General features: G+C 41.6%; 1 protein-coding gene and 1 long non-coding RNA gene across 3 annotated transcripts in view; one reads left to right on the forward strand and one right to left on the reverse strand.

The window, feature by feature from the left end:
* Positions 1–9325: 9325 nt before the first annotated feature.
* plcl5 (phospholipase C like 5) overlaps positions 9326–27273 on the reverse strand; it is a 184407-nt gene continuing 166459 nt past the window's right edge. For both annotated transcript variants that reach the window (XM_052038843.1, XM_052038844.1), the window contains exons 5-6: positions 26018–26127; positions 9326–10894 (exon numbers count right to left, since the gene is read on the reverse strand). In XM_052038843.1, the coding sequence (XP_051894803.1) occupies positions 10709–10894; positions 26018–26127 (296 nt within the window). In that variant the 3' untranslated portion in view covers positions 9326–10708. The remainder of the gene's footprint in view (positions 10895–26017; positions 26128–27273) is intronic.
* LOC127583095 (uncharacterized) lies at positions 23456–25312 on the forward strand. Its single transcript, XR_007958204.1, has 3 exons — positions 23456–23570; positions 24696–24811; positions 25159–25312. It is a non-coding gene; the product is annotated as an uncharacterized LOC127583095 (long non-coding RNA).

The raw sequence follows: 27273 nt of genomic DNA on the forward strand, positions 1-27273 counted from the left end.
TTTCATTAAAATAGTTGAGAATGATGGACGTGGCAGTGGAGAAACTATATCCTGGTTTAGTTTACCACTGTAGGGCCAGCTCCCCACTATTCTTCTTCAATCAATTGGACTGGTTTGTCCCAGGTAGTGTTGAACCTCTTGAGAATTGTTGGTGCTGTACTTATCCAGGCAAGTGGAGAGTATTGCATCACGAACATGACTTGTGCTTTGTAGATAAGACAAGGTAAGATTTCTTTATTAGTCACATGTACATTGAAACACACAGTGAAATGCATCTTTTTGTGTCGAGTGTTCTGGGGGCAGCCCGCAAGTGTCGCCACACTCCCGGCGCCAACATAGCATGCCCAAAACTTCCTAACCCGTACATCTTTGGAGGGAAAGTTCTTGGGATATAAGAAAATGAGTCACTTGCAGCAGAATATCCAATCTCTGACCAACTCTTGCAGTCATAATATTTATATGGCTGGTGCAATTGAGATTCTGGTCAATGGTGACCCTAGGATTTTGATAGTAGAGAACTTAGTGATGAACGTCAAGGATAGACAGTTGGACTCTCTGTTGTTGAAAATGGTCATTGCCTGGCATTTGTGAGGCAGATGTTTTATGCCACTTTCCCACGCCTGAATGTTGTCTGGATCTTGCTTCATGCAGGAATGGACTGCTTCATATCTTGGGAAATTGCAAACAGAATCGAACATTGTGCAATCATCAGTGAACATCCCCATTTCTCACCTTTGATGGAAGGATGAGCATTGATGAAGATGGTTACATCTTGGACCCTGCCCTGAGGAACTCCAGCAGTGAGGTCCTGGGATTGGGGTGATTGACGTCCAAAAACCACAACTACCTTCTTTGTGTGAGGTATGACTCTTTCCCTTTGATGCCCATTGACCATTTTTACCAGGGTGTCCTGATGCGATATTGAGTCAATGGCTGCCTTGATGTCAAAGGCAGTCACTCTCAGCTTACCTCTGGAATTCAGCTCTGTGATCCATATTTGGATTAAGGCCATGATGAGGTCTGGAGCCAAACTCTACATTGATAAGTAGTCTATTGGTGAGTAGGTGCTACATGTTGCAATATCAACAACAGCTCCCTTCAGTTTACTAATGATTGAGAGTAGATCGATTGGGCGGTCATTAGCTGGATTGGGTTAGTCCAGTTTTTGTGGAAGGGACATACTTTGTCAGTTTTCCACATTGTCAGGTCAATGCCAGTATTGTAATTGTACTGGAACAACTTAGCTATTGGTGCACCAAGTTCTGGAGCACAGGTCTTTAGTATTACAGCTGGGATGATGCCTGGTCCCATAGCCTTTGCTGTATCCATTGCTTGCAGTCAATTCTTGATATCAAATGGAGTGAATTGATCTGGTTGATGGTTGGCTTCTGTGATGGGGGATATCAGGAAGAAGCTGAGATGGCTGAATATGTTTGCCAGTGTTTCAACCTTATCTCAAACACTCATGTGCTGGGCCACACCATTGTTCAGGATAGTATTCTCAGGACCTCCTTCTTTTGTTGGTTTTTCACTCGTTCACCATCATTGATGACTAGATGCCATAGGACTGCAAAGCCTAGGTTTGATTTGTTGCTGGTTACTTGTTGCTGGACACTTAGCTCTGTCTATAGCGTGCATATAGTCCTGAGCTGCAGCTCCACGAGGCTGAAACCTCGATTTTTGGTATACCTGTTGCTCTTCCAGGATGCCCTTTTGCACTCCTTGCTGAACCAACGTTGATCCTTAGTGTAAAGTGAGGGTTATGTTGAGCCGTGAAATTACAGACTGCGGTGATGCATAATCTTGCAGATAGTGTGTCTTATGGATACCCAGTTTTAAGCTGCTAGATCTGTTCTCAGTCTATCCCCTTTTATTATGACACAACATGATGGTGGGTGTCATTGGTGTATGAAAAGGTTGTTCAAAGGGCTAGAAGGTTCAGATTCAGAGGTAACAAAGCCAATTATCGATATGGCATGAGGCTTTTTAAATTCTTAAGAAGTCGGCACTCATTCTGCAGAATGTCATATAGTGTATAAAGGGCAGTATTGGTCTTCCAGGAATTTCAGACATAGTCTCCCATAGCTAACAACAAAGAACAATCTTAATTTTATGACTAATCTGCCAGAGAAATAAAGTGCATCACCTCTTTGGAATGCCAGGGAGAGCAGACCATCTACCATGTGAGCAAGGGAAGTTGGATGCTTTCTTCCCATTGGAAAATCTGAGAAAGAAAATATATTGCTGTCCTCATTACATGGAATGTGATTAAATGGACAGAAACTTGACTTTGAAGGTGAAAACCTCATTTGCCAAGTCAAGTAAGGTAATGTTTCTGGAAATGTTGTTTTGGAGACCTAGAAAGCTCAAGACTGATCTACTGGGATTCAGATGCTAATTTTACCTGCACCACAATTACTGCTGGTGTTTATGTGCACTATTTGAACTGCTGTGATGAATAGGAAAATAAATCAACAGAGTCAACCAGAAGAGTTATCAATAAAATCCACATGAGTCAGTGAACACTGGCCAATGTGACTTCACTGATCCTATTTCAATTCTTTGAGCTATTCCTGGGAATGTGAATGTTGTTTAAGAATAGTTGAGTACCAAATATTGTTAACTGAATTGAAATATAGATTAAATCTTTGAACATGAATGGAAAAAAACAAAGCACAATGCACTGTGACATATATGCAGTTATCCTGTATTCATGGGAATATGAGTGTTGTTTCAGAATAATTGAGGTCTAAGTTTTGTTTAAGCTAACAGAATTTGAATATAGGTTAAACCTTTGAACATGAATGCATTGCAATATATGTGCTGTTATCTTGGAAACTACTCCAGATTGCAGAGGAGGTTAAACTTTCTGTTTATCATCCAGATTTTTTCATTAGTTTTTGTTGATTGGCAGAATAGAACATGCTCTTGCGACAATTTTGTCAGTTACGTTGTTACCTCAAGGATTAGTCCTAACCAGAGGCACACACCTATCACTGAGCAATCCAATTGATAATCAGCTCAACATCATGTTATATTTTGGCACATACAGTATCTCTCCATGCAGTGTGGCCCAAGGAGATGTGCGAGGTGAACAGAACATTGAATCTCTTCTCTGTGCCTATGTTCTATTTTTATGTCTGCTTCCTTATGGTATTAAAATGAGGAAAAAATACAGTTGGGAAAAACATGGTGTATCATTTATTTGTGGATCTCTGAGCAAGAAAAGTGAACCCCACAGATCCCAATTAGAGAATGAAGACTCTTTTCCTAATTAGTATTGAATCCACCAGGACTGTTTAGGGAAAAAACAACCTATGCTTTTGTCCAGGGAGAAACCAATTAGTTGTTACTTCAGTAAGAGTTAGTTGCTGCACCTGCTTTATTTTTCATAAATAACCTTCATCAAGTACAGCCAAAAGTGAAATTGTGCAGAAAGTTATAGTGCTTTCCTGTCTAGCAGCTGGGATCATTGTAAATGATTTGTTAATCTCTCTTGATTGGAGACAAAATCATTTTAAAATGGCTGTTTCTCCAATTGCTATTTGGGTTTGCTTGATCAATTCCAATGTTGGCCAACAATTATTTTTTTCTTCTTTTTTCTCTGCCAAGAGCTGATGGTATCAGCAATTTGATTATTAAAGAAAACAGAACTGGTAGTTAAAACTCCAATTGCATCTTTGTAATTGGACCCAGCTAAATGTAATTATTTTGCAGGGCAAACATGTTTTTCTGATTACAGTTGTTTTTGAAGAGGGAAAGATAATCCAGGGCCAGTCAAAAGGTAATCAAAAAAGTGAGGTGGATTTAGCCAAAATAGACAGAACTTCTTAATGCAGTGACAAACACATTCCCTTCCCTAATATAAAGTAGATAGTTATACCTGGTGTGGACAGCTACAACACACAATTTTATTTCAGATTTAACTACTATGCAAAGTGAGTATAGGTACGTGTGCAGTGCTGTTTAGTTATTCCATTGAGTGAATACTTGATAATATTGATTACCCTACCTCTACCATCTTACAGTTTCACATGGTTACATCCTTGCTTTTGAACCCCATCACAAGTCTATTTCCCAGTCACTGCCCCTATCTCTCCCCCTGCCATCCATATGGAAATAAACCAGACTGTTTGCCACATTGGTATTTGATCCTGAGAAGGGTTTCAGACCACATCAGGCCATTACGTAGAATGCATATTTCTACCTCCATAGCATCACTTGAATGTGCCCCCTTTTCAGATGCTGAGATCCTCTTCCCAAGCACTATTTCGAAGAATATTAAGGGAGTTTACTCCAGTGTAGTGGCCAATATGTATCCCTCAAGAAACTCAATGCATGTCACGTTATTTCTTGGTCACTTAAGCTGCTAAGGACATACAAGTCTACCTTTACTGTATTGTTGCAGTAAATGTGCAGTGATTCGTGGTCTAAAATAGACCAATGCAAAGTCCCTTCCATTGTCTAGACAGTAACTATATCTTGATGTTATTCTACACTTTGCTGCTGAGTCACACTGAGGTCATTTCATTCACAATGAGGCATCCAGCATTGACAAGATTTCTTCTTTGACAGGCTGGAGCTATTACTATACATCCATTTTGAGCTGAGATACCAGTCTCCACTCTGTTATAATTAGCTGTGCACAGTAAGCTTTGAGTTACTTATTTGACTAAAATGGCAAGGTAGATCAGTGAGGATAAACTTGTTCGTAAGTTGTAATGTCTGGAATACCATGGGTTGGACTTAATATTGGGAAGATTGTTTGGTTCAGTGGAATCATAGGGTCATAGAGAGGTATGGCACAGAAGGAGTGCATATCTGCCAAAAATGAGCTTTAGGTTTATTCCACTTCCTAGCTCTTGGTATTCAACCTTCCAGGTTATAGCTCTCTAAACAGGGTGTGAATTGGAAATAGATTTGTCTACCATAATACAAATGCTGGTAAATTACCCTGACCTGAAATGTTAATTTGTTTCTCTTTCCACAGATGCTGCCTGAGGTCCTGAGTTTTTCCAACATTTTCTGTTTTTACTTTAGATTTCCAACACCTGCAGCTTTTTTTTGGTTTTCACTTTAATGCTAATTTTGGTTTCAAATTCATAAAATTTGCTGCAGTGTTTTCCAAATTTCAGGAAACTTTAACTGGAAAAGTAAGAATTTGCTTTGTGTTGATGAAAATACATCCTCCTAACATAACTAAGTCAAGTCTTTAACAAGTTGGTGAATTAGTCCGTGGAAGCATTCAAAGGGAATTTTGTCAAATTAATATGGAAGTCTGAAATATGGATTTAATTGAGGCTCGAGGGTTTGGGTGGGGTCAACAGAACAGGTGTCAAGATCTTGGTGACAAGAGGTCCAACCTCCCAGGGTTCCTGAAAGGTTACCAGGTCCAACTTTCACTTAAGTGCAACATCAAAGATGTCAGGTAGGAATTTGGAAAGTGTGGCAATGTATCTTCTCTAGGCGGTCCATGAAAATCTGTTTAAAAAGAAATACCTTTTTGGCTTTCATTTGGGCCTACTACAACTTAATGTTCAGCGCTCTGAGAAGGTTGGCACCAAGAACTATATTTGTAGATATCTACTGGGTGCTGAATGCAGAAATCCAGTTGAAATATAGTTGGGATCCGAATACTAATAGGGCACCAACTTTTAATGACGCCCTTGTTAAGTAGGCATGAGGTTTTTACTGAATAGCTACAAAGCACCTGTAATACTGGCCTTTGAAGATTCTTTAAGTTGCTTCAAAGATTATAAATTATTGACTATTCTGTTCTTGATGGGTGTTGGAGGTTCAAAATTGGGCCTAAAATCTTCATCTGCATGTTTATCAGAGAAATGAATCCTGTTAATGGATGCCTTTAAGGGCAAGTCCATATAAGGCAGATTTTTGTATGCATCCTGCTAGAAATTTGCCCCTGGTCATTAACAAGGTTCTGGGTAAAGTCCATGCGTCCAATTTTAGTCTTGTATTTATGAGGCCTTTTGAAGATCCCACAATCTTGAGACAGTTCAGTCTTTCCACAGAGTAGATCTCTTACCTGTCGAGGTCTATCTATATGGTCTTTCCTTTCCTGAAAAAGATTTGAGCTCTAAGTAATTATATAGATTTTATGTTTATTGCATTTATTTAGACTTTTGACTTAACATTCGTTCACAATGCATCTGCTAAATGTGTGCTTTAGAAATATATAGGTGTTTAATTCCACAATGAAAATTGCTTCCACCAAGGAAGTAAATTTCAAACACTGGTAAATTGGGAGTATGAATTTATCTCCTTGCATTTTTATTGAATGACTGTAATCAATGCATTGCTATGTAACTCTGTAACAGATCTACTCACCTCCCCTAGCAAGGCTGACATGAGACCAGCAGGAAATGATTAAACAGGACTGTTTCCACCACGGAAGCCAAGGTCACTGACCTTTGTCCAAAATGTTTTACTTTCAGGTCATTGTCCAAGTTACATCTGATTCAGGCTCACTCTCAGTTCAGCATAGATCACAGATCTCATTTGTTTTAAATCCTGCATCAGCACATTAGTATTATGCAAGATGCTACTCTGTTTAACAGAACGCAAGTTTGTCATCTATGCACATTCATATTACAAACTTGCATTCAAACTATTATTGAGGCTTCCCCAAGAGTTTGTCCAGCAAGGGAACTAGATATCTATATCTGAAAGGGAACGTGTTGCAGGACAATGGGGGAAATAGTAGGTGAGTGACAGTAATTCAATGACAATCAGCCAAATGGCCTCCTGCTGATATAATTCTTTGATGATAAGCAGATGAATCATAAGAATCAGAATGCATTTGGCACCAGTCCCTAACTGATTATTTACTGGTAATGTTGGCTATATTTAGCCATAGGGAGTGTTAAAGAAGAAGCAAAGAATTAAATGTGCCAGACTTCCTGTTGCTGATTAGAATCACACTTGCCAGAAATGTGTATATAGCTATTGGATTAAGGAAGGATTAGCCCTAGTAGTGATGTCCACGTGGGAGTAGACAGACCACATTAATTGTCTAGACTTACTTTTAAATGACAGCTATGGGGATAAAATGCCAGAGCAATGGCGTGCCATGAAACTGAATTCCAACAATAAAGAAGGGATGAAAAATGCTAAGAAAAAATCCTTAGTTTTGTGATTGTAAATGTCCTAAATGTTTAAACATTTTTTTCACTATCATGAGTTCTCCCTCTGCCTCACTATCCAATACACAATTGCCATCTATTGAATAGCATTGAAGTGAGTGATCAATGCTAATTCCACGCTGCCCTCAGGTGTTTGCATTACTATAACAATCATCCTTTTGGAGCACCAGTCCATGGCAATGACCTTTTTTGATCTAGATCTTAACATTCCATACCTCCTAGTCGCAAGATAGTTAATAACTGGAATCTAAAAAAACTGGGAAAAATATATCCTGGAAGTGAGGCGATGTCACTCAGATACAGAGCCAGCTTTTTGACCTAGTAACAATGAATGAATAGCAACATATTTCCAGACAGGATGGTGTGTGACTTGGAGAAGAACTTGTAGGAAGCAGCATTACCATACGTTTGCTGTCTTTTGCTGACCTGTTGGTCTCCTGTCAGCCTTGCCAGGGGATATTAGTAGACCTGTTACAGAATTACATGGCAATGCATTGATTACAGTCATTCAAAAAATGCAGGGATATAAATTCACACTCTGATATATGTGCTAAATACCTAATTTTAGAAGTTTAACTTAACATAATTCTGTCACAAACACGTTTACTGACCACAAAAAATTCTCCAGCTGATATTGGAGAAAGATTGCAGAACCTTGTTCGAACACAAAGGTTCCTCAGACCTTCCTCTGAAGTTTTGGCTGTTGATTGGGAGAATCAAGGAAATAAAGTGCACATTCAATAAGAATCACTAAAGATGGTTGGGGAAAGAAACTTATGTCTCCATACGGTAAATGGCAGGGCCCCGGAGAGAGTTGTAGAACAGGGAGACCCAGGGGTATAGGTACATAGCTCCCTGAAAGTGGTGACACAGGTAGACGGGGTGGTGAAGAAGACATTTGGCATGTTTGCCTTCATTGGTCAGGACACTCAGTACAAGGGTTGAGACGTTGTGTTACAGCTGTACATGACATTGGTGAGACTGCACTTGGAGTGCTGTGTGCATGTCTGATTGATTAGCTATAGGAAAGATGACATTAAGCTGGAAAAGATGCAGAAAAGATTCATAAGGATGTTGCTGGGACTGGAGGGCTTGAGTTATAAGGAGAGGCTGGATAGGCTGAGGCTGTTTACCCTGGAGCATAGGTGGCTGAGGGGTGAGGTTTAGTAAATCATGAGGGGAATAGGTAAGTCTTTTTCTCAGCGTAGGGGAGTCTAAAACTAGAATTCATAGGTTTAAGATGGAAGGGGAAAGATTTAAAGAGGATCTGAGAGACAAGCTTTTCACACAAAGTGTGGTGGGTATATGGTAAAAGCTTTCAGAGGAAGTGGTAGAGGTGGGTACAATTGCAACATTTAAAAGACACTTTGACAGGCACATGGATAGGAAAGGTTTAGAGGGATATGGGCCAAACACAGGCAATTGGGACTAGCTCAGGTAGGCACCTTGGTTAGTTTGGACGAATTGACTTGAAAGGCCCATTTCTGTGCTGTATAACTCTATAACTCAATGGCTCCATCTACCTTCTGTAGACCTCAAATCCAAGATTGAGCTCCTGAAAGAGGAAGTGAGACTTAGTTTAAGATATTTAGATCACCCATGTTCAGGAGTATCAGTGTAGATTGATCCAATTGCTCTTCATGGATGAGAATCATAGAAACTTACAGGAGATGGCCATTGATGACTCCTTCCTTTCCTGACTACTTAACGGGTTCATTGTACTTCATCCTACATTGCATGTTAATGGGTGCAACTCTGTAAGGTCCTTTCTCGCCAGTATCTGTCCAATTTCTTAATATTATTCATGGAAAAATAAAAAATCCAGATCCCAACAACACTTTGAGTGGATAAATTTCTCCTCATCCTCCCTCCAGATTTTTTACAAGAACACAAGAAAATTGCAGCAGTGCTGGGTCAGCTGACCCTTCAAGTCTGCCCTGCCGTTCATCAACTGGCCAATAATGTCACTTCAGTTCTTCCATGAAAAGTATATCCACACAAAATGTACAACATTGTCTTTTGTGGTTCTATTTCAGTAATCATCAAAATATTTTTCCCCCAACTAATCACAGCATGGTTGGCTGTTGTAATGAGTCATGGCAATCTCTGATTTCAACTCACTTATTCCTAGTGAGATTGAATTGTGCCAAGTATCACACCTCATATAGCTGGAAGAACAGTTAGTTTATTTATAATGATTTTTTCTTTCATAGCAGCATAATGACATCACAGAGAAATTCAACAACAAAAAATAAAATCTGTCTGCCCGATTACTTTATACATGGGAGGATGTCAAACCCCCCAGAAACATGTGCCAGTACTGTTAGCCTTGTAATTTATTAATTGCATTTATAGTTATTAATTGTAAAACTGAAGAGTTCTGTTTAAGGTGTAAAACAACTTTCTTTCATCCCTGATCAACAGCTGAAGAGAAAGAGGCAAATGAGTTTTCAAAACAATTTATGTAGGACTTCAAAATGGGAAACATAAATATTATTCTGCATGGCTTTATTACAGAGACACATGATTAGATAGGTGGCATTGAGGTGGTGCTGTAAATACCCAGTCACAAAAACTGGAAGAGTGAAAATGTCTTGGATCTGACAGGTCCTTTTGAAGTGACGCTTAATTAAGAGAGTACATGACAGTTTCAACAGAAGGGACACACAGTCTTCCTATTCACTAAACTAACAAATCTATTGCTTTGCTGGTGATGAAAAGTAGCTTGAGTTTCAACCTCAGGTTGAAAGTGACATTAACGTTAGACGAATTGGTCTAGCCTACAATAAAATTTTCAGTTACATTCTGACATCATTACCAGGCTAGGTATCCACCCATTCATAGCCAAAAGGTACAAAATATATTACATGTTCCATGACTTCTAAATCACCGCTGCTCCCAAGGTTAATAATATATACCTGAACAATACACAGATCGTAATACATAGACCTGAGGCTGCAACAGATTTGTTTTTCACCCATTTTTGGGTGTCTGATCATGGGACGTGTCCTGGCTTCCAAACAGCAAACAAAATATTTTGCTAAAGTTAAACGACTTAGTCAAACCATTGATTTTATGTTTGCACCCTCTATCTTCTAATGGAGAAACAGCCTGCTCTTGCAACAACCCTCAGAAGCACATTCAGGATTTGGGAGCACACAGAGTGGGGGACTGCACGACAGTGACCACATCCCACCTACAGGAGAGATCCTGAAGGCCTTTCTCAAGCAAAGCATTTTCTTGGAACGTGGGCCTCTGTAAACAGGGTGGTGCTACCGATTACTCCCAGCATTTTCTGTTGTAATCTCAGTGAGTAGGGTTGTCCTAAAATATTGACAGTAAATTCAGCACCACTGCCTCATTTCTGTAATGAAATTACATTAGACGACTCTGTCAAATCCAATTCATGTACAACAAAATCACCTGGAGCTTTAGCGCGCGTGTGTGCGCGCGTGTGTGTGCGTGTGTGTGTGTGTGCGTGTGTGTGTGTGTGTGTGTGTGTGTGTGTGTGTATTTACAACAACTTCTTATTCCTACGCCTGCTGACATCAGGAAGATCCATTGTCGCTTGTGTTCTCACTTTCAGGAATGCTCTCCAAGGCGCCCTGTGATCGCAACTGATCTGGAGACGTCGAGCTGCTCTTACTGATACCACAAGATTGTGCTGCACAGTGGATCTGTCTCAGGTTATCCAGTGCTTCATTCTTTGCATGTTTCAGCAGATCTGCTTGGCCCTGAAAGTGACAAATGCACAGGGATTACTCACACTGAAAATCCTTATTCTGTTTATCAGCTGTGACTCAGCCAGCAGTCACTGCGGAGAAATAGTCAAATCCCTGAGCCAGATGCTTGCAGGTTCAAATTCCACTCCAGGGAACTGAGAACAAAGAGTTAGGCCCTTCAGTATACTATTGATGAACCGCTGTACTGTTGGAGGTGCTATCTTTGCGATGAGATGTTAAAAACATCTGTTGTTTCAGGTGAGCACAGAAAGATTCCACTTTGAAGACAGGTGGGCCTTAGCACCCAGACCTGGCTCAATCACCCTCAATAAATTAGTTTGCCTGGTTTGTGGGAGCTTGCTGTGTGTATATTGGCTGCTGTGATTCCTACGTTACAACAGTTACTAGACTTCAAAAGTACTTCATTGGCTGCAGTGCTTAATGACAGCCTGAGATTCAGAAAGGCACTACAGAAACGCACATCTTTTTCTGTTTCTATTGAAGTCATTCACATTTGCCTCAGTACAGAGATAATTAATACTTGGTCTAATGCTGTAAAGCTGGAAATCCTAACTGTAGATGCCTGGTACATTCAACAAATGATAGCGGACAAGGAGTCACACGATCAAAAGACCAATCATGGATAAGAAAAGGACAATAACCCAAATCAATCTTCCTTCCACTACACCTTAGCTCACCCAGTTTAGAGCTACATGCGTTTTAAACACCTCAATTTAGTTCATCTCCACTCTCTTATCGAGGAGATTATTGATCATCCTTTCAACGTAGCAATGTGAATCCAACAATTTTTTGTATATGCAACAAACAATCTGATGGAGGATCTCAGCAGGTCAAGCAGCATCTGTGGGGGGGAAAAAATTGTCGACCTTTTGGGTTGAAACCCTGTATCCTGATCCCAAAACGTTGACAATTCCTCTTCCCCACACCACCCCCCCCCCAGCAGAAGCTGCTCAACCCGCTGATTTCCTTCAGCAGATTGTTTGTTTCCCCAGGTTCCAACATCGGCAGTCTCTTGTGTCTCTATTTTTTTTATATAACTGGCAGTTTCTGGGATTACAAACAGCACTCATGATTTCAATCCGTGCTCACCCGGAGTGTTAGACACTGAGACCACAGAATCAGAGGCATTTCCATAATGGGAAAGTAGATCAAGCCATTGTGAGATGTTTCAGGTATTGAATTTGCCCATGATTAATAAATTGATGTAATATTAAATAAAAATAACGAATAGTGGGAATTCTCATAATGCAATACATGAAGTAGTTTTCTGTCATGTTGCAGGTGATGGAGTTTTGGTTGTTTATCTCAATTTTTAATTAAAACATTATAAAATTACACAAATTCAGCCACAAAGAGCAGTTTATTCAGTGCTATGTATCTGAAAATCAATTATTCCCGCATTAGAACACAAGCACAAACATTTCCAGGTTGGATTGAACTGTAACATTATTTCAAGAAACAACTATGACACTGCTGCCAATGCTGGGAACACAATCCAGCAACGTGCCCTTATATTTTTTAATTTGCTTGTACTTCCCCCAAATCCCACTGTGGCAACCATATCAGTATATATACAGTATGTCAAATATGCTGCTATTTCTTTCTCCCTTATGTCCTTATCTAGCTGCCGTTTTATTGGTGAGCATACAATTTGCCTCAACTACTAATGTTGTAGACTGTTCTACATTCTAATCCCATGCTGAGTAAAGAGGTTTCGCCTGAATTCGCTCTTGCTTTTAATAGTAAGCATCTGACATGAAGGGTTTTTTATTCCCGCAACAACTTTATGAACTTCACCGTTGCTTTAAAGGTCTCTTATCAGTTGCTACATTCAGGGTAAATGAAATGTTCCTTGAACTCCATGGCGGGCAGTATCTTCAGCTGCAAGCTTCAAGTTTACGGTGAGGTCTACATGTTCTCCTGCTTGTGTGTGTGTGTGTGTGTGTGTGTGTGTGTACATACGTATGTGTATGGATGCTTATATGTATAAGGCTACTTGTGCTGTATGTATGCATATGTGTGAGGTAGTATAGCGGTTAGCATAACACTATTACAGTGCCAGTGACCCAGGTTCAATTCTGGCCACTGTCTGTAAGGAGTATGTACATTCTCCCCGTGTCTGCGTGGGTTTCCTCCGGGTGCTCCGGTTTTCTCCCACATTCCAAAGACATATGGGTCAGGAAGTTGTGGGCATGCTATGTTGGCGCCGGAAGCTTGAAGACACTTGCGGGCTGTCCCTAGAACACTCTACATAAAAGATGTATTTCACTGTGTGTTTCAATGTACATGTGACTAATAAAGATATCTTACCTTATCTAAAAGAGCTTACACATGAATAATCAACAGTTGGGCAAGTTAGTCCCATAACTGGTTAATATCTCAGGAGAGGAAGAGGAGAAACAATGGAGAAACCTGGAGAGGAAACTGTACACCATTAGGAAATGAAGGGTTTTACATTAAAGTAAACAGTGAGTTACACATATGTCAAAGCTAGAAGCTATTTAAAAAAATTGCCTTGTTAGATGGAGGCTGGAAGTAAGAGGCAGGGGGTCTGGTGGTCATCAAGTTAATTCATTGCCACAGACTGAGATACAGTTGTGCAGTTGGAGCTCTCTGCCTGGGTTAGTCCAACCAATCCACATTTCCAGTATCTTCTCACCCTGCACAGTGTCAGCTGATTTATTTTAAGCATTGTGGTTTCCTCTTGCTACTGTAAGCTGGAAATGAGAAGAGAGGAAATGGAGGAAACCCTGCTTCTGGTATCTGTGCTACTTTTAGTGTGCAGTTTATTAGGATCAGAAGTAAGGAACAACCTGTGTGTGTCTCTGCATGAAACCGTACATGTGAGTACTTGGGTGCGTGAGTTTCTGTTTTCCTGTGTGCAGTGTGTGTATTTGCACATGCACGTCCTGTGTGTGCATTTGTATTTCTCTGTGTGTACACACATTTTCATACCCTTGCCCACATCATTCCTGCTCGGACGCTCTCCCCTCCATCTTTGTCCTTTACTTCTCAAGAGGGTTCCTTGTTGTATTCCATACACTGCAGTACAGGCAGAGAGTTTACATTGTGATTATACTTTTACATGCATTGTCCCATCTTCACTTGAACAAACTGAGGAATGTGTGAGGAGGAGACAGTTACACCATGCAGCCACTGTCTCAACCCTGATCAGATTGCGCAGGTTGATAGGGCTGTTAAGAAGGAATATGGTGTGTTGGCCTTCATCAGTCGGGGTATTGAGTTCAAGAGCTGCGAGGTAATGTTGCAGCTCTATAAAACTCTGGTTAGACCACACTTGGAGTATTGTGTTCAGTTCTGGTCATTTCATTATAGGAAAGATGTGGAAGCTTTAGAGAGGGTGCAGAAGAGATTTACCAGGCTGCTGCCTGGATTGGAGAGCATGTCTTATGAGGATAGGTTGAGTGAGCTAGGGCTTTTTTCTTTGGAGAGAAGGAGGATGAGACGTGAGTTGATAGAGGTGTACAAGATGATAGGAGGCATAGATCGAGCGGACAGTCAGAGACTTTTTCCCAGGATGAAAATGACTAACACGAGGGGGCATAATTTTAAGGTGATTGGAGGAAGGTATGGGGGGGATGTCAGGGGTAAGTTTTTTACACAGAGCGTGTTGGGTGTATGGAACGCACTGCCGGCAGAGGTTGTGGGGGCAGATATATTAGGTACATTTAAGAGACTCTTAGATAGGCACATGAATGATAGAAAAATGGAGGGCTATGAGGGAGGGAAGGGTTAGATAGATCTTGGAGCAGGATAAAATGTTGGCACAACATCGTGGGCTGAATGGCCTGTACTGTGCTGTAATGTTCCATGTTCTTAGGTGTTTACTGAAGCTAGTCCCACTTGATTGTGTTTGGCCTATATCTCTCTAGACCTTTCCTATCCATGTATTTGTCCAAATGTCTTTTTAATGCACAGATATGGTAAATGAACATAGAGTATAACAAAATGATATAAGGAATGCCACAAATTTCCTTAGTTCCCTGGAGCAAAGAATCAAAAGGATTTCATTTAATGGTCCCACTCCTCGTCACTATGACATGGCTATAACGGCCTACGTACTGTATGATCACCAGATCAACATAAGATCAGGCTCGGCTGTCATCTACTGAGCCTGAATGAAAAACACGATGATGCTGGAGGAACTCAACAGGCCAGGCAGCATCCGTGGAGAAAAGCAGGCGGTCAGCGTTTCAGGTCAGGACCCTTCTTCAGGACCGAAGGTAGGAAAAGGGGAAGCCCAATATATAGGAGGGAAAAGCAGAGCAGTGATAGGTGGACAAAAGAGGGGAGGTGGGGTGGGCACAAGGTGGTGATAGGTAGATGCAGGGAAGAGATTGAAACTCTCACCATTGAGATGAAGAAGGGGTAGAGATATGCTGGCAGCACCTGTAAATCTTTACTCTTCCCTCATTACATCCTCCCCTACCCCAGGGAGAATTGAACAGAGTACCTACAGAAGGCAGAGTGGGAGGAAGTATAGTCAAGATAACTGTGGGTCTGTGGGCTTGTAATGGATGTTGGTAGCAAATGGAGACAGGGAGATCGAGAAAGGGAAGGGAAGAGTCAGAGACAGACCAGATGAAGTTGCGAGTTGGGTGGAACTTGGCATCAGAACTGATGCATTTTGCAGGCCTGTATGATTGCTGGAAGCTGCACCAATGCAGTTGTTGATGTACTGGAAAATGGGTTGAGGGAGTGGGCCCAAGTAGGACTGAAACAGCTGTCACTTTGATATCAGCCCCTAAAGAACAAACCAATTAATCACTTTCTGTAGTGAGTTAATTCTGCAATGTGTGCAGCAGAAATTAAATTGACCCATCTGTAACAGCGGTACAAGCCACACTCCCTGCAGAGGGTCCAAGGCTATGATTTCCCTTTCACTCACTAATGCCTCTCTGCACAGGTTCAGTGTCCATTCATTCTCAACTAACGAGGTATTGTATTATGGATGTGGCTTTGTCTCTTTGACACTTTATACATTAAGTTCTTAGCCTTATTTTCCTCTTGATCACAAATACATCAACTATAGCCTCCACTCTCATTCATGAAACTTCAGCTCTGATGCAACAGAAAACTGCCAACATCTCCCCATATAACTGGGAGCGCATTTGGGATTTCTGTGCGAACACAGAAGCCCTAAGGGTTGCTCTGCAATGTCCCAGGATGTGCTCTAACAATGGGCCACTCACTGGCCCTGCTTGCAAATCAGAAGCAGAATCCATCCAAGCAGCTGGAGAGAAGTCAGACCAGGGCCAGAGGCAGCAACTCTCTCATTTGAATGAAAAGAAGAGCTGTGAACAAGGGTAAGCTTTAGATAACTTGTGTTTTCTTAAATTTAGTTTTAGCTTATTTAAATGGAACATAGAACAGTACAACACAGGAACAGGCCCTTCAGCCCATAATATCTGTGCTGACCATGCCAATTTTAACTATTCCCATCTCCATTCCTTGCCTGTTCATGTGTCTGTCTAAATGTCTCTTAAACATTGCTACTGTGACTGCTTCCACCACTTCCTCTGGCAGCGTGTTCCAGGCACCTACCATTCTCTGTGTAAAAAATCTGCCTCATAAGTCTCCTTGAAACTTTCCCCCTTTCACCTTAAAACCATGCCCTCTAGTATTTGATGTTTCCACCCTGGGAAAAAGACTCTCTATCTACCCTATCTGTGCCCCTCATAATTTTATATACTTCTATCATGTCACCCCTTCAGCTTCTGAGGCTCCAGAGAAAACAATCCAAGATTGTCCAACTTCTCCTTATAGCTGATACTCTCTAATCCAGGCAACATCCTGGTGAACCTCTTCTGCACCCTCTCCAAAGCCTCCACATCCTTCCTGTAATTTGGCAACTAAAACTGAAAGCAATATTCCATTTGTGGCCTAACCAAAGCTTTATACAGCTATGAATGTTCTGAATTTTCTTGTATGCTTTTAACATAATAAAGTTTTACATCTCTTACTTTTTTTACACAGTTTTTCACACAGAGAGTGGTGGGTGCGTGGAATTCACTGTCGGCAGAGGTTGTGGGGGAAGGTACATTAGGGACATTTAAGAGACTCTTAGATAGACACATGAATGATAGAGAAATGGGGGGGGGTATGTGGGAGGGAAGGGTTAGATAGATCTTAAAGCAGGATAAAATGTCAGCACAACATTGTGGGCCAAAGGGCCTGTACTGTACTGTAATGTTCTATGTTAATTCTTTTAATCAACACGTGGCTCCAGAACAACCAATGAGGCTGATTTGTAACTGCCTCCTCAATTTAGGTATGGACAGAAAATGCGAGCATTGACTGCAATCTCCATTGACTGCATCTCCAATGAACAAATGAATTGAAAAAAAACTCCCAGTAACAAGAGCACTGAAGGGAAATAAAAACTACATTGTAAATGCTCATGCACACAACCGGAGCTCCCCCTGCCCTACATTTTGCCTGGACTCGGTTCAAAATCTAACAATTCAGAGCACTTATTGATGTTGTATCAATCTGTATTATAGACTAGATACAGATCAATACCTGAAACTCACCACAGAGGGGCACCATGCTCACTATTAATGCCCAGGTCTGCCTTCAATGTGAAAATGTAATATATTTAAAAGTTTTAGAAGTTTTCATGCAGTTTTCAATGTTCCTACAGGTAATTGGGTAGCGATAATGAGAGTACACTGTAAACCTATTGCACAAACCACATACATGGAATGATTTCTTTCCGAAACTTCTTACAGAAAAGAAATTGTGGGTGGGTGGGGCCCACAAATTGCTTATAAAGAATTTTTACTTTGTTCCCTACCCATATTCTCTTTATATTCTTTGCCTTGTTTTCGAATTCCTCCATGGTCCTCCACCTCCCTCTCTATAATCTCCTCCAGGCCTGGACATGTGCACTCCTCTAATCCAGGGTCGTGCTGATCCTTGAGTTTAGTTAATCAAAGTCGACAGCTGTGCCCATGGGATAAGCTCTAGAGTTCCCTCCCTTTCCTTCTTGGCACAAACTCTCTCTCTCTCTTCCTTCAAAACACTCTTTGAAACATCTCTTTGGTTAACTAGCGAAATATTTCAATCGGTGGCTTGGTGTTAATCTTTATTTGTTATAAGTACTGCGAGAAGTTTTGTCGTGCTAAAGGCATTATTTAAAATATTTATTAAAGGCACAACATGAATCTTACTCCAGTTGAAGATTCTAAATTAATAGTAAATGGGGCCTGAAATTATTTAATTGATATTGTAACTGCCCTGCCTTGGGTACAAAATAGTGTGATTGTGTTCAGTAATAATCTACGATTACTGCTTTTTCATTTATTATTTGAAAGCTGAAAGTTTAAGATTCAATACCCATCTCTCAGACACCGAGCTCCATGTTGACTCTAATTTACAATGAATCATTTTCTTATTCTTAGTTGTTCCAGTTCAGTAGTAACACTGGCATCTCCTGACAAAATAGAAAACAGCCAGCTGCATCCTGTTCTCAAAAAAAAACAGGATAACTTCAATCCTACAAATTACTGCCCATCAACCAACTTAAGTCACCAGTAAACTGATGGGAGGCGTTGTCAATAGTGCCAGCAAGTACCACTTACTCACCCGATAACCTGCTCACTGATACTCAGTGTGGGCTTTGTCAGAAAATCTCAGTTCCAGACCTCATCACACCGTTGGGTACACAAGAGCTAAACTCCAAAGGCAGGGTGAGATTGATTGCCCTTGATATCAAAGTAGCATTTGACTAAGTGTGGCATCAAGAAGCCCTGGTAAAACTGAAGTGAATTAACACATCTGGGAGCTCCCTCGGTTTGACCCAGAGCCTCCAGCAATTCATGGAAGCTGTAATGTCTGCAAGGATTCCAGGTCACCCAACATTGGGCAGGTATGCATGCACCTGTTTGGGGTGGCGTTGGGGTGGTAACATAGGAGGCTCAAGAGGCACCGCTGGAGCCCACAGCTGCTGGTTAAAGGTCTCAGAGTTGTTTCACAGGTAAAGATTTCAGCTAAGCAAAGGAAGATGATTGAAACTGCTGCAGTCAATCCACCCAGCTCAGAACATTGCTGCAGGAGTCCATCAGAAGGTTAGAAGTAATGATTGGATCATGTTCTGTTCACTTCACATTCCTCAGATAATGAAGCTGCTGGTGCCTATGTACAAGGAACTATAGTCTGATATATAGAATGGAGTATTTGCATTGCACAAGTAGCCAATGGCCATCTGAAAAAATAGTCAAATCATTTTCCCCTGACATTCAATAATATTACCATCACCAAATAAACAAATGGATTATTCACATAAATACCATGGGTACAAGGGCAGATAAGAGTTTGGGTATCTTCCAGTGAGTTACAATTCAAAACCTTTCCACTCTCTATAAGATAGGATTGCAATGGAATACTCTCCGCTCACTGACAAGTGCAGTTTCACCAATGGATCTCAATGTCATTATGTCAAAGTGGCCTGCGTAAACACCATGGCTGTGATGAGTACCATCTATATGGTGCATCGGGGCTACTCGCCAAAGTCTCCTCAGTCGCACCTCCCAAATCTATAACCTTTACCACCTAAAATGACAAAGGCAACAGGAACAGGAGACCTTTGCCACCTTCAGGTTCCTCTCCAGGTCACACACAATCCTGACTTAGAAATACTTCTTTCATTCTTATTGGCAATGTGTTGGATTCCTGTGACTCCTACCCAACACCAGCAGTACCTACATTGCTTTACAAAGCTGCAGTCCACATCGAGTTACTTAAATGAGTTTCAGTCAACCACAGCAGTGAAGCTTTGCAGACAAGTTCCACCTCATGGTTCTAAATGAGGAATACACCAAGGGAGAAAATTACTGCAAATCAACAGCACAGCTTTTCTGGTGAATGTCAAGGGTTTATATGGCATACATGCGAACAATGAGTTAGGAGCAGGAGTAGGCAACCTGGCCCCTCAAACCTGCTCCACTACATAATAAGATTATGGTTGATTTAATTGGAATTTCAAACCCACACCACAGTCTACCCATGGTGACCTTTCACCCCCCTGGTGTATCAACCTATCTCTGCTTTAAAATATTCAAAGACCTTGTTTCCATCACTCGTTGAGGGAGAGAATTCAAAAGACTCATAACCTTTAGAGGAAAAATTTCACCTTATCTGTCTGAAATGGACAATGTCTTATTTTTAAACAGTGACCCCTATTTCTAGGTTCTCCTGTAACAGGAAACATCCTCTCCACGTCCACCTATCAGAGATCACTCAGGTCTTACACGCTTCAATTATGTCCCCTCTCACTCTCCTGAACTTTGGTGGATTCGTAGTGACATTGTGTCAACTGGTCTCCGACAGGCTGAACAGACTGTTCCTATTTGGTGTTTTGTTGTCTTGTCCTCTGGGCTTTTAGAGAGGTGCAAAATAACCTGGACCCACTGCTCACAGCCATCTCGTCACTTACTTTTCACAAGTTGCACTGCTTCGCCCTCCCTGAAACTCTCAGTTCCCTCCCTCTTGTATCTTCTGTGGGGAAGGATTAACAGCTACAGGCGGTTACACACATGAACAGATAAGCTGAGGTGTAGATACCAAGATAAACTACAACACACATAGATTCAGAGAAAGGTGCAAAGATAATACAGTCCAAATAAACAGTGACCACAAGCTTTCTCATCCATGATGCAAGGATAATTTGTAGTTAATGAGAAAATCAACATTCTTACAACTTCCACTGCTCACAGTCACAGCGGGGACACTGGTCCTTTGGTGCATTGAGTCTATACTGACCATCAACCTTTTTACACTGATGCTACATTGGTCCCATTTGTTATCCTCTCTGCATTCTCTTCAACTGACCCCAGATCACACCACACACCAACACACCAGGGGCAATTTACAGTGGCCAATTAACCTATCAACCTGCACACCTTTGGAATGTGGGAGGAAACCGGAGCACCCAGAGGAAGTCACATGGAGAACATGCAAACTCCACGCAGACAGCACCCAAGGTCAGGATTGAACCCAAGTCTTTGGCACTGTGAGGCAGAAGCTCTACAAGCTGTGCCAGAGATAGTTAGGTCTTTTTTCTCATCTGTGGCATGGGATCCAGGGAAACTTGGCTGTGTGGATTCAGAATTGGCTCGCTCATAGAAGACGGAGGGTGGTGGTAGATGGACAGTATTCTGCCTGGAGGTCAGTAACCAGTGGTGTTCCGCAGGCATCTGTTCCGGGACGCCTGCTCTTTGTGATTTTTATAAATGAGGATGTGAAAGGGTGGGTTAGTAAGTTTGCTGATGATACAAAGGTTGGTGGTGTTATGGATAGTGTAGAAGGTTGCTGTAGAGTACAACAGGATAATGATAGAATGCAGACCTGGGCTGAGAAGTGGCAGATGGAGTTCAACCCGGAAAAGTGTGAAGTGATGCACTTCAGGAGATTGAATTTGAAGGCAGAATACAAGGTTAATGGCAGGACTCTTAGCAGTGTGGAGGAACAGAGGGATCTTGGGGTCCACATCCATAGATCCCTCAAGATTGCCACTCAGGTTGATAGGTTTGTTAAGAAGGCATATGGTTGTGTTGGCCTTCATTAGTTGGGGGTATTGAGTTCAAGAGCTGCCAGGTAATGTTGCAGCTCTATAGAACTCTAGTTAGACCACACTTGGAGTATGTGTTCAGTTTTGGTCACCTCATTGTAGGAAAGATGTGGAAGCTTTAGAGAGGGCGCAGAGAAGACTTACCAGGATGCTGCCTGGGACTGGAGAGCATGTCTTATGACATTAGGTTGAGTGAGTTAGGCTTTTCTCTTTTGGGAGAAGGAGGATGAGAGGTGAGTTGACAGAGGTGTACAAGGAAATTTTTAAAATTAAAAAAAAATTTTATTTACAGCGTGGTAACAGGCCCTTCCGGCCCAATGAGTCTGTGCCGCCCATTTTAAACTCAAATTAACCTACCCGTACGTCTTTGGAATATGGGAGAAAACCCACGCAGACACGGGAGAACATACAAACTCCTTACAGACAGCAACGGGAATCGAACCCCAATCGCTGGCGCTGTAATAGCATCGCGCTAACCGCCACAATGATAAGATGCATAGATTGAGTGGACAGTCAGAGATTTTTCTCCAGGGCAACAATGGCTAACACAAGGGGACATAATTTTAAGGTGATTGGAAGAAGATATAAGGGGGATGTCAGGGTAAGCTTTTTACACAGAGAGTGGTGGATGCGTGGAACGCACTGCCGGCAGAGGTTGTGGGGGCAGGTACATTAGGGACATTTAGATAGACACATGAATAGTGGAGAAATGGGGAGCTATGTGGGGAGGAAAGGGTTAGATAGATCTTAGAGCAGGATAAAATGTCTGGCACAACACCGTGGGCGAAGGGCTTATACTGTGCTGTGTTCTGTGTTCTGCTTTGTAAAACATGCAGAACATTTTCATGATTGTTGCCTGATTGAACAGGATGCAAACTAGAAAGTTTCCATGATTGGCATCAGCAAATAAATAAAGATTATAACAGGGTAGCCTTTCTATCTGAGTGAGTTGGCCAATTTAAAACAGACCTGCATCACTTCAAATTGGGTTGTAATTGGTTGAATAATATCTTCATTAATAAACCCAGTATCAAAATTATTAAAAGTAAAAGAACATCATCACAATTAGTTATAATAACTGATTTTGAATAGGTGCTTTGATGATGAAACAATGTCGTGCATGAGTGAAGAAGTCACAACTTCCTGACAATTGTTTTGCTGGGTGCTCCAATCATCCTGGACCACAATGGCCAGAGTACCAGCAATCCCCCAGCATTTAGGCGAGGGATTAGACCATGCAAGTTCTGTAATAACTTCATTTTAATGGGGATGAATGGCTATGAGGAGGAAATGAAAAGTCAAGGTACCTTACATTTATTTGGCCATACAGTCATAGTGCACAGAACAGGCCCTTTGGCCCAACAAGTCTGTGCTGATCACCCTAGCACCCATTACACTAATCCCGTGTTTATTCTCCCCATACTCCCACCAACTCCCTGCAGAGTCTACCACCTACTTGTATACTAGGAGCAATTTGCAATCGCCAATTAACCCACCAACCTCCTTGCCTTTGGGATGTGGCAGGAAACCAGAGCACCTGGAGGAAACCCACCTGGCCACAGGGAGAACATGCAAACTCCACACAGGCAGGACCAGAGGTCAGGATCGAACCTGGATCACTGGAGCTGCGAGGGCAAGCTGCACCACTGTGCCGCCCCTAGCTACAAAACTTGACCTACCGTCCACTATTTGACTATATTGAGTTTAAAAAGTCTTTTTTGCTTTGAATCTTCTTGTGTTTTTAATTTTTGCTTTCACCCTGAATGTTAGTGGATGTCAGAAACATTCAAATATTCATAGAACACGAAACAGTACAGCACAGGAACAGGCCCTTCAGCCCACAATATCTGTGCTAACCATGATGCCAATCCATATTCACACTATTCTACTCACAAGCTGTCACTTTCTAACCTAGGGTTTCTCCTGCTAGAAGTTGTTCTGGAGCTGCCACCTGATACCACTTCCCTCCAGATGGGGAAGCAGAACTTGCTGACCAGGGTTGATGCGGATCAGACAGCCTTGGTGGGAGAGTTGCTGCTGGAAGATGTGCGGGACAAAGTGTGAACTAAGCTGTAGGTGAGTGGCTTGTCACCGTTTCAAAATTCTGGCCAACTTATTGCAACAAATCCAAAGTTGTCATGCACTTTCCACTCTGACCACATTCCAACAGCTGATCTGTGAAGTTTTATTCTGTACCGGTATCAGGTACTACCTGCAGCAGTTTTTCTCTGGAGCAGATGAAGCATCAACAGGGCTCTTATCAACAAAAGCTGATATTGTCACTGAGACAATAAACCTCAGTGTTGTGATTTTCCTCAGTAGAAAAACCCCATGTAATCTTTGCCTGATCACTTTTATCATTTTAGCCGCTGTTCAGTTCAACTTGGCTTTATGGCAGGTAACTGGGTTTGAAATAACAGGAGATTACACAGTGGCTTAGCCTTCAGATCTGGAGCTGGTTTCTATTGCAGTTCAGGCTAACATCCTCCCTCTCAGTCAAATGTGACTGGAATTTGATAACCCAGACCAAAGTTTTCACTGGCACATTGAGCAATTGCCTCCTTCTGTGCCATTAAAGTTCTTTGATTTCCAATTACCTGATGCCATCCTACACCGCAAAACTGCTCCTAAGTCGGCAGTGGATGATGGAAGGGTCTCGACCCAAAACGTCGACGAGTCCTGATGAAGGGTCTCGACCCGAAACATCGACTGTTTATTTCTCTCCACAGATGCTGCCTGACCTGCTGGATTCCTCCAGCATTTTGTGTGTGTTGCCCCTAACTCGGCAAACTGAAAAACTGTGTCAAAGATTTGTCAAAGGAGCTCTAAGATGGGTGTTGGGAGTCATGTTGTATGGCAGGGTGCTACATCTGGCCTGGTGATACCTGTTGCTGTATCCGAGTGTCAGAAATGCTCTAGTCCTCTGCACTGGGCTCCCTCATCCCAGCAAACATAAGAATTGCCAGAGAGCAAATCAGGAAGAAAAAAGTGCTCCATTTTAACACATTTCACAGATCACAACATTAAAGATTATGATATAAACTTATAGAAAATAACAAACCTAAAACAAAGGATTAAGTTACTGATTAAACACATGGAATTTGAAATATTTATCTGAAGGAATAAGAATCTCAACTTTTAAAGTTAGTGTTTGAGAGCAGGGATAAGTAATTATGGCTTAACATTCCTTTCAAAACCCAGTTGCACCTCGAGAAACAAAGGACTGCAGATGCTGGAATCTAGATGAAAATCACAATGATGCTGGAGGAACTCAGCAGGCCAGGCAGCATCCGTGGAGAAAAGGTGCATTCAAAAAGGTACAACATTTTCAGAATTTTGTTTTACAGCAAAAAAGTTTGTAAGAAGTTGAAATTCTCATCAGTTCATGGTTATATTGGAGATGATTATGAGAGGAGAGTGTGAGTGGGGTTACTCATTTATTGTGCTAAATGCATCTTCCACAAGTTGCTGTCATATTTCCTATGTTATTAAGGAAATAACGCAGGAAATAACTCTCCTCGCTTCAGTGTTATTCCCACTGCACATTCTGGGCTATAAAGTAAAATTAATTATATAGTAATCTAATTACATTACCCCATTGTCCTGGGAATCTAAGGTTATCATGCGGAGTAACTATTTAATGTGTAAATATTTTCATTTCTAGGGCATGACATGATTGGAAGTATCCTGACTGGTTGCATCAAGGTCTGGTACAGGAACTTGAAGGTGCAGAGGATAAGAAGCTGCAGAGGGTCATGGACTTAGCCCAGTACATCACTGGCACATCCCTCCCCACCATCAGAAGTATCTACATGAGATGCTGCCTCAAGAAGGCAAAATCTATCATCAAAGATCCCCACCATCTGGGCCATGCCATTTCTTGCAGCTACCATTGAGCAGGGGGTACAGAAACCTTAAGTTCCACACCACCAGGTTCAAGAAGAGCTACTTCCCTTCTCCCCTTCAACCATTTGGTTCTTGAACCAACCTGCACAACCCTAATCACTACCTCAGTAAAGCAACACTATGACCACTTCAACCACTTTGCACTACAAAGGACTCTTTTTTGTTTTGTTCTAATTGTGTTCTTTCTTGTATAATTTTCTATACTTTATGTTTAATTTATGTTTTTCTTGTTAATGCAGTGTCTCTGATGCTATGTGCCTGTGATGCTGCTGCAAGTAAGATTTTCACTGCACCTGAGCAAACATGTACTTGTGTATCTGACAATAAACTCCACTTTGAGCCTCCAAGGGTGAAGGTGGTACTTTAGGATGGTACACAGACTTCTTATGCATTTCTTTGTACTTTCATGGTACCAAGATTATCCAGCATCTTCTGAAGAACATCTAAAGTCAAACATTATTATTTAAGAAAAGTAATTCTATATCCTTCTGGAAGAGATAAATTATAGTGGATTTTTAATCACTATAGGAAGTTAAAATGGGTCAGCCACGACGGTTCACCCTCTATCTGAAAGTTCTGGGAGATCAACAGATATCCAGACTGTGGAAGTTACTTACTTTTAATACAGTGATGTTCCACGCAAAGCTCTCAAATGCTTTTTGGAGTTTCCGTCCTTTCAAACCTTCCTTTGATCCAATTTCATGCAGGTCTCCATGGAAGTCCAAACCTGTGCATTTGGAAGAATAAAACTCAGTCACAGCGTGTGAGCTTCTTTCTGGATGAAAACACTGAATTTCAATTTGCTTTCTGATGGCACAAGGTGAGAAAGTCACTTGCAAAGTCTCCACTGGATCATTCTCCCTTTCTCTCACATTGGGGTCAAGGAGTAAATGGGTAGTGGTGTACTATGTTAAATTAGCCTTATCTTAATCTGACACAGTGGGAAGGTAACAGACTATTCAACAGTGAGATCGTTATTGTTAGATACTAACCACACCTTACATCTAACACAGGAGACTATTTGTTGGATATCAAAAAGATTACTAATTTTCCTTTCATTTGTTTAGGGGCACGTGTGACTTATGGTTGAGTTCCTATCAGTACCCTAATTGAATTGGAGACTCTCCTAGTTGTGATGTGCATTTATCCACTGACCAATTTGAGGTGAATGTTGGGTTTCCTTCGATAATATTGTTTACTTGCAAATCTGGAGCATTAAAATGAATGGGCAGGCAATACAAAACTGATTTAATAGGTTAAAACTGGTTTCAACTAGGCTTAAGGTGCAGCTAGTTCTGAAACACAGACGTTCCGTACTACAGCCGGGATGTTGTCTGGACCCGTAGCCTTTGCTCCCGTAGTCCTTGCTGAAACCAATGCTTGCATCTGCCCCTTGGTATCACGTGGAGTGAATTGACTTGGCTCAAGACTGGCTTTTGAGAGGGTGGGAATCTCCGAGGGAATATGGTTGTAAATATGCCAGCCTTGTACTCACATGCTGAGCCCCACCATTGTTGAGAGCTTCAGTTGCTCAACACCATTCACAACTTGATGTGGTAGGACTGCAGAGCTTTGAACTGATCTATAGGTTGTGAGATTAATTAGCTGCCTTAGCATGCTCTTCAGCTTGCTATTGTCCTGTGTCGCAGCTTCACTGGGCCGACACCTCAACATTTTTAGGTTACCCTGATGCTGTTCCTGGCAGGCATTTCTGCACTCCCTGTTGAATTAGGGTTGATCCCCCAGTGTGATCGTAGTGATGAATGTGATGGGCCTTGAGGTCGCAGATTGTGGCAGTGCACACTTCTGCTGTTGCCGATGGTCCATAACCTCTCACAAATGCCTAGTTTTGAGCTGCCAGATCTGTTCTGAG

This window comes from Pristis pectinata, chromosome 25, assembly GCF_009764475.1.
Source record: "Pristis pectinata isolate sPriPec2 chromosome 25, sPriPec2.1.pri, whole genome shotgun sequence".
Lineage (NCBI taxonomy): Eukaryota > Metazoa > Chordata > Chondrichthyes > Rhinopristiformes > Pristidae > Pristis > Pristis pectinata.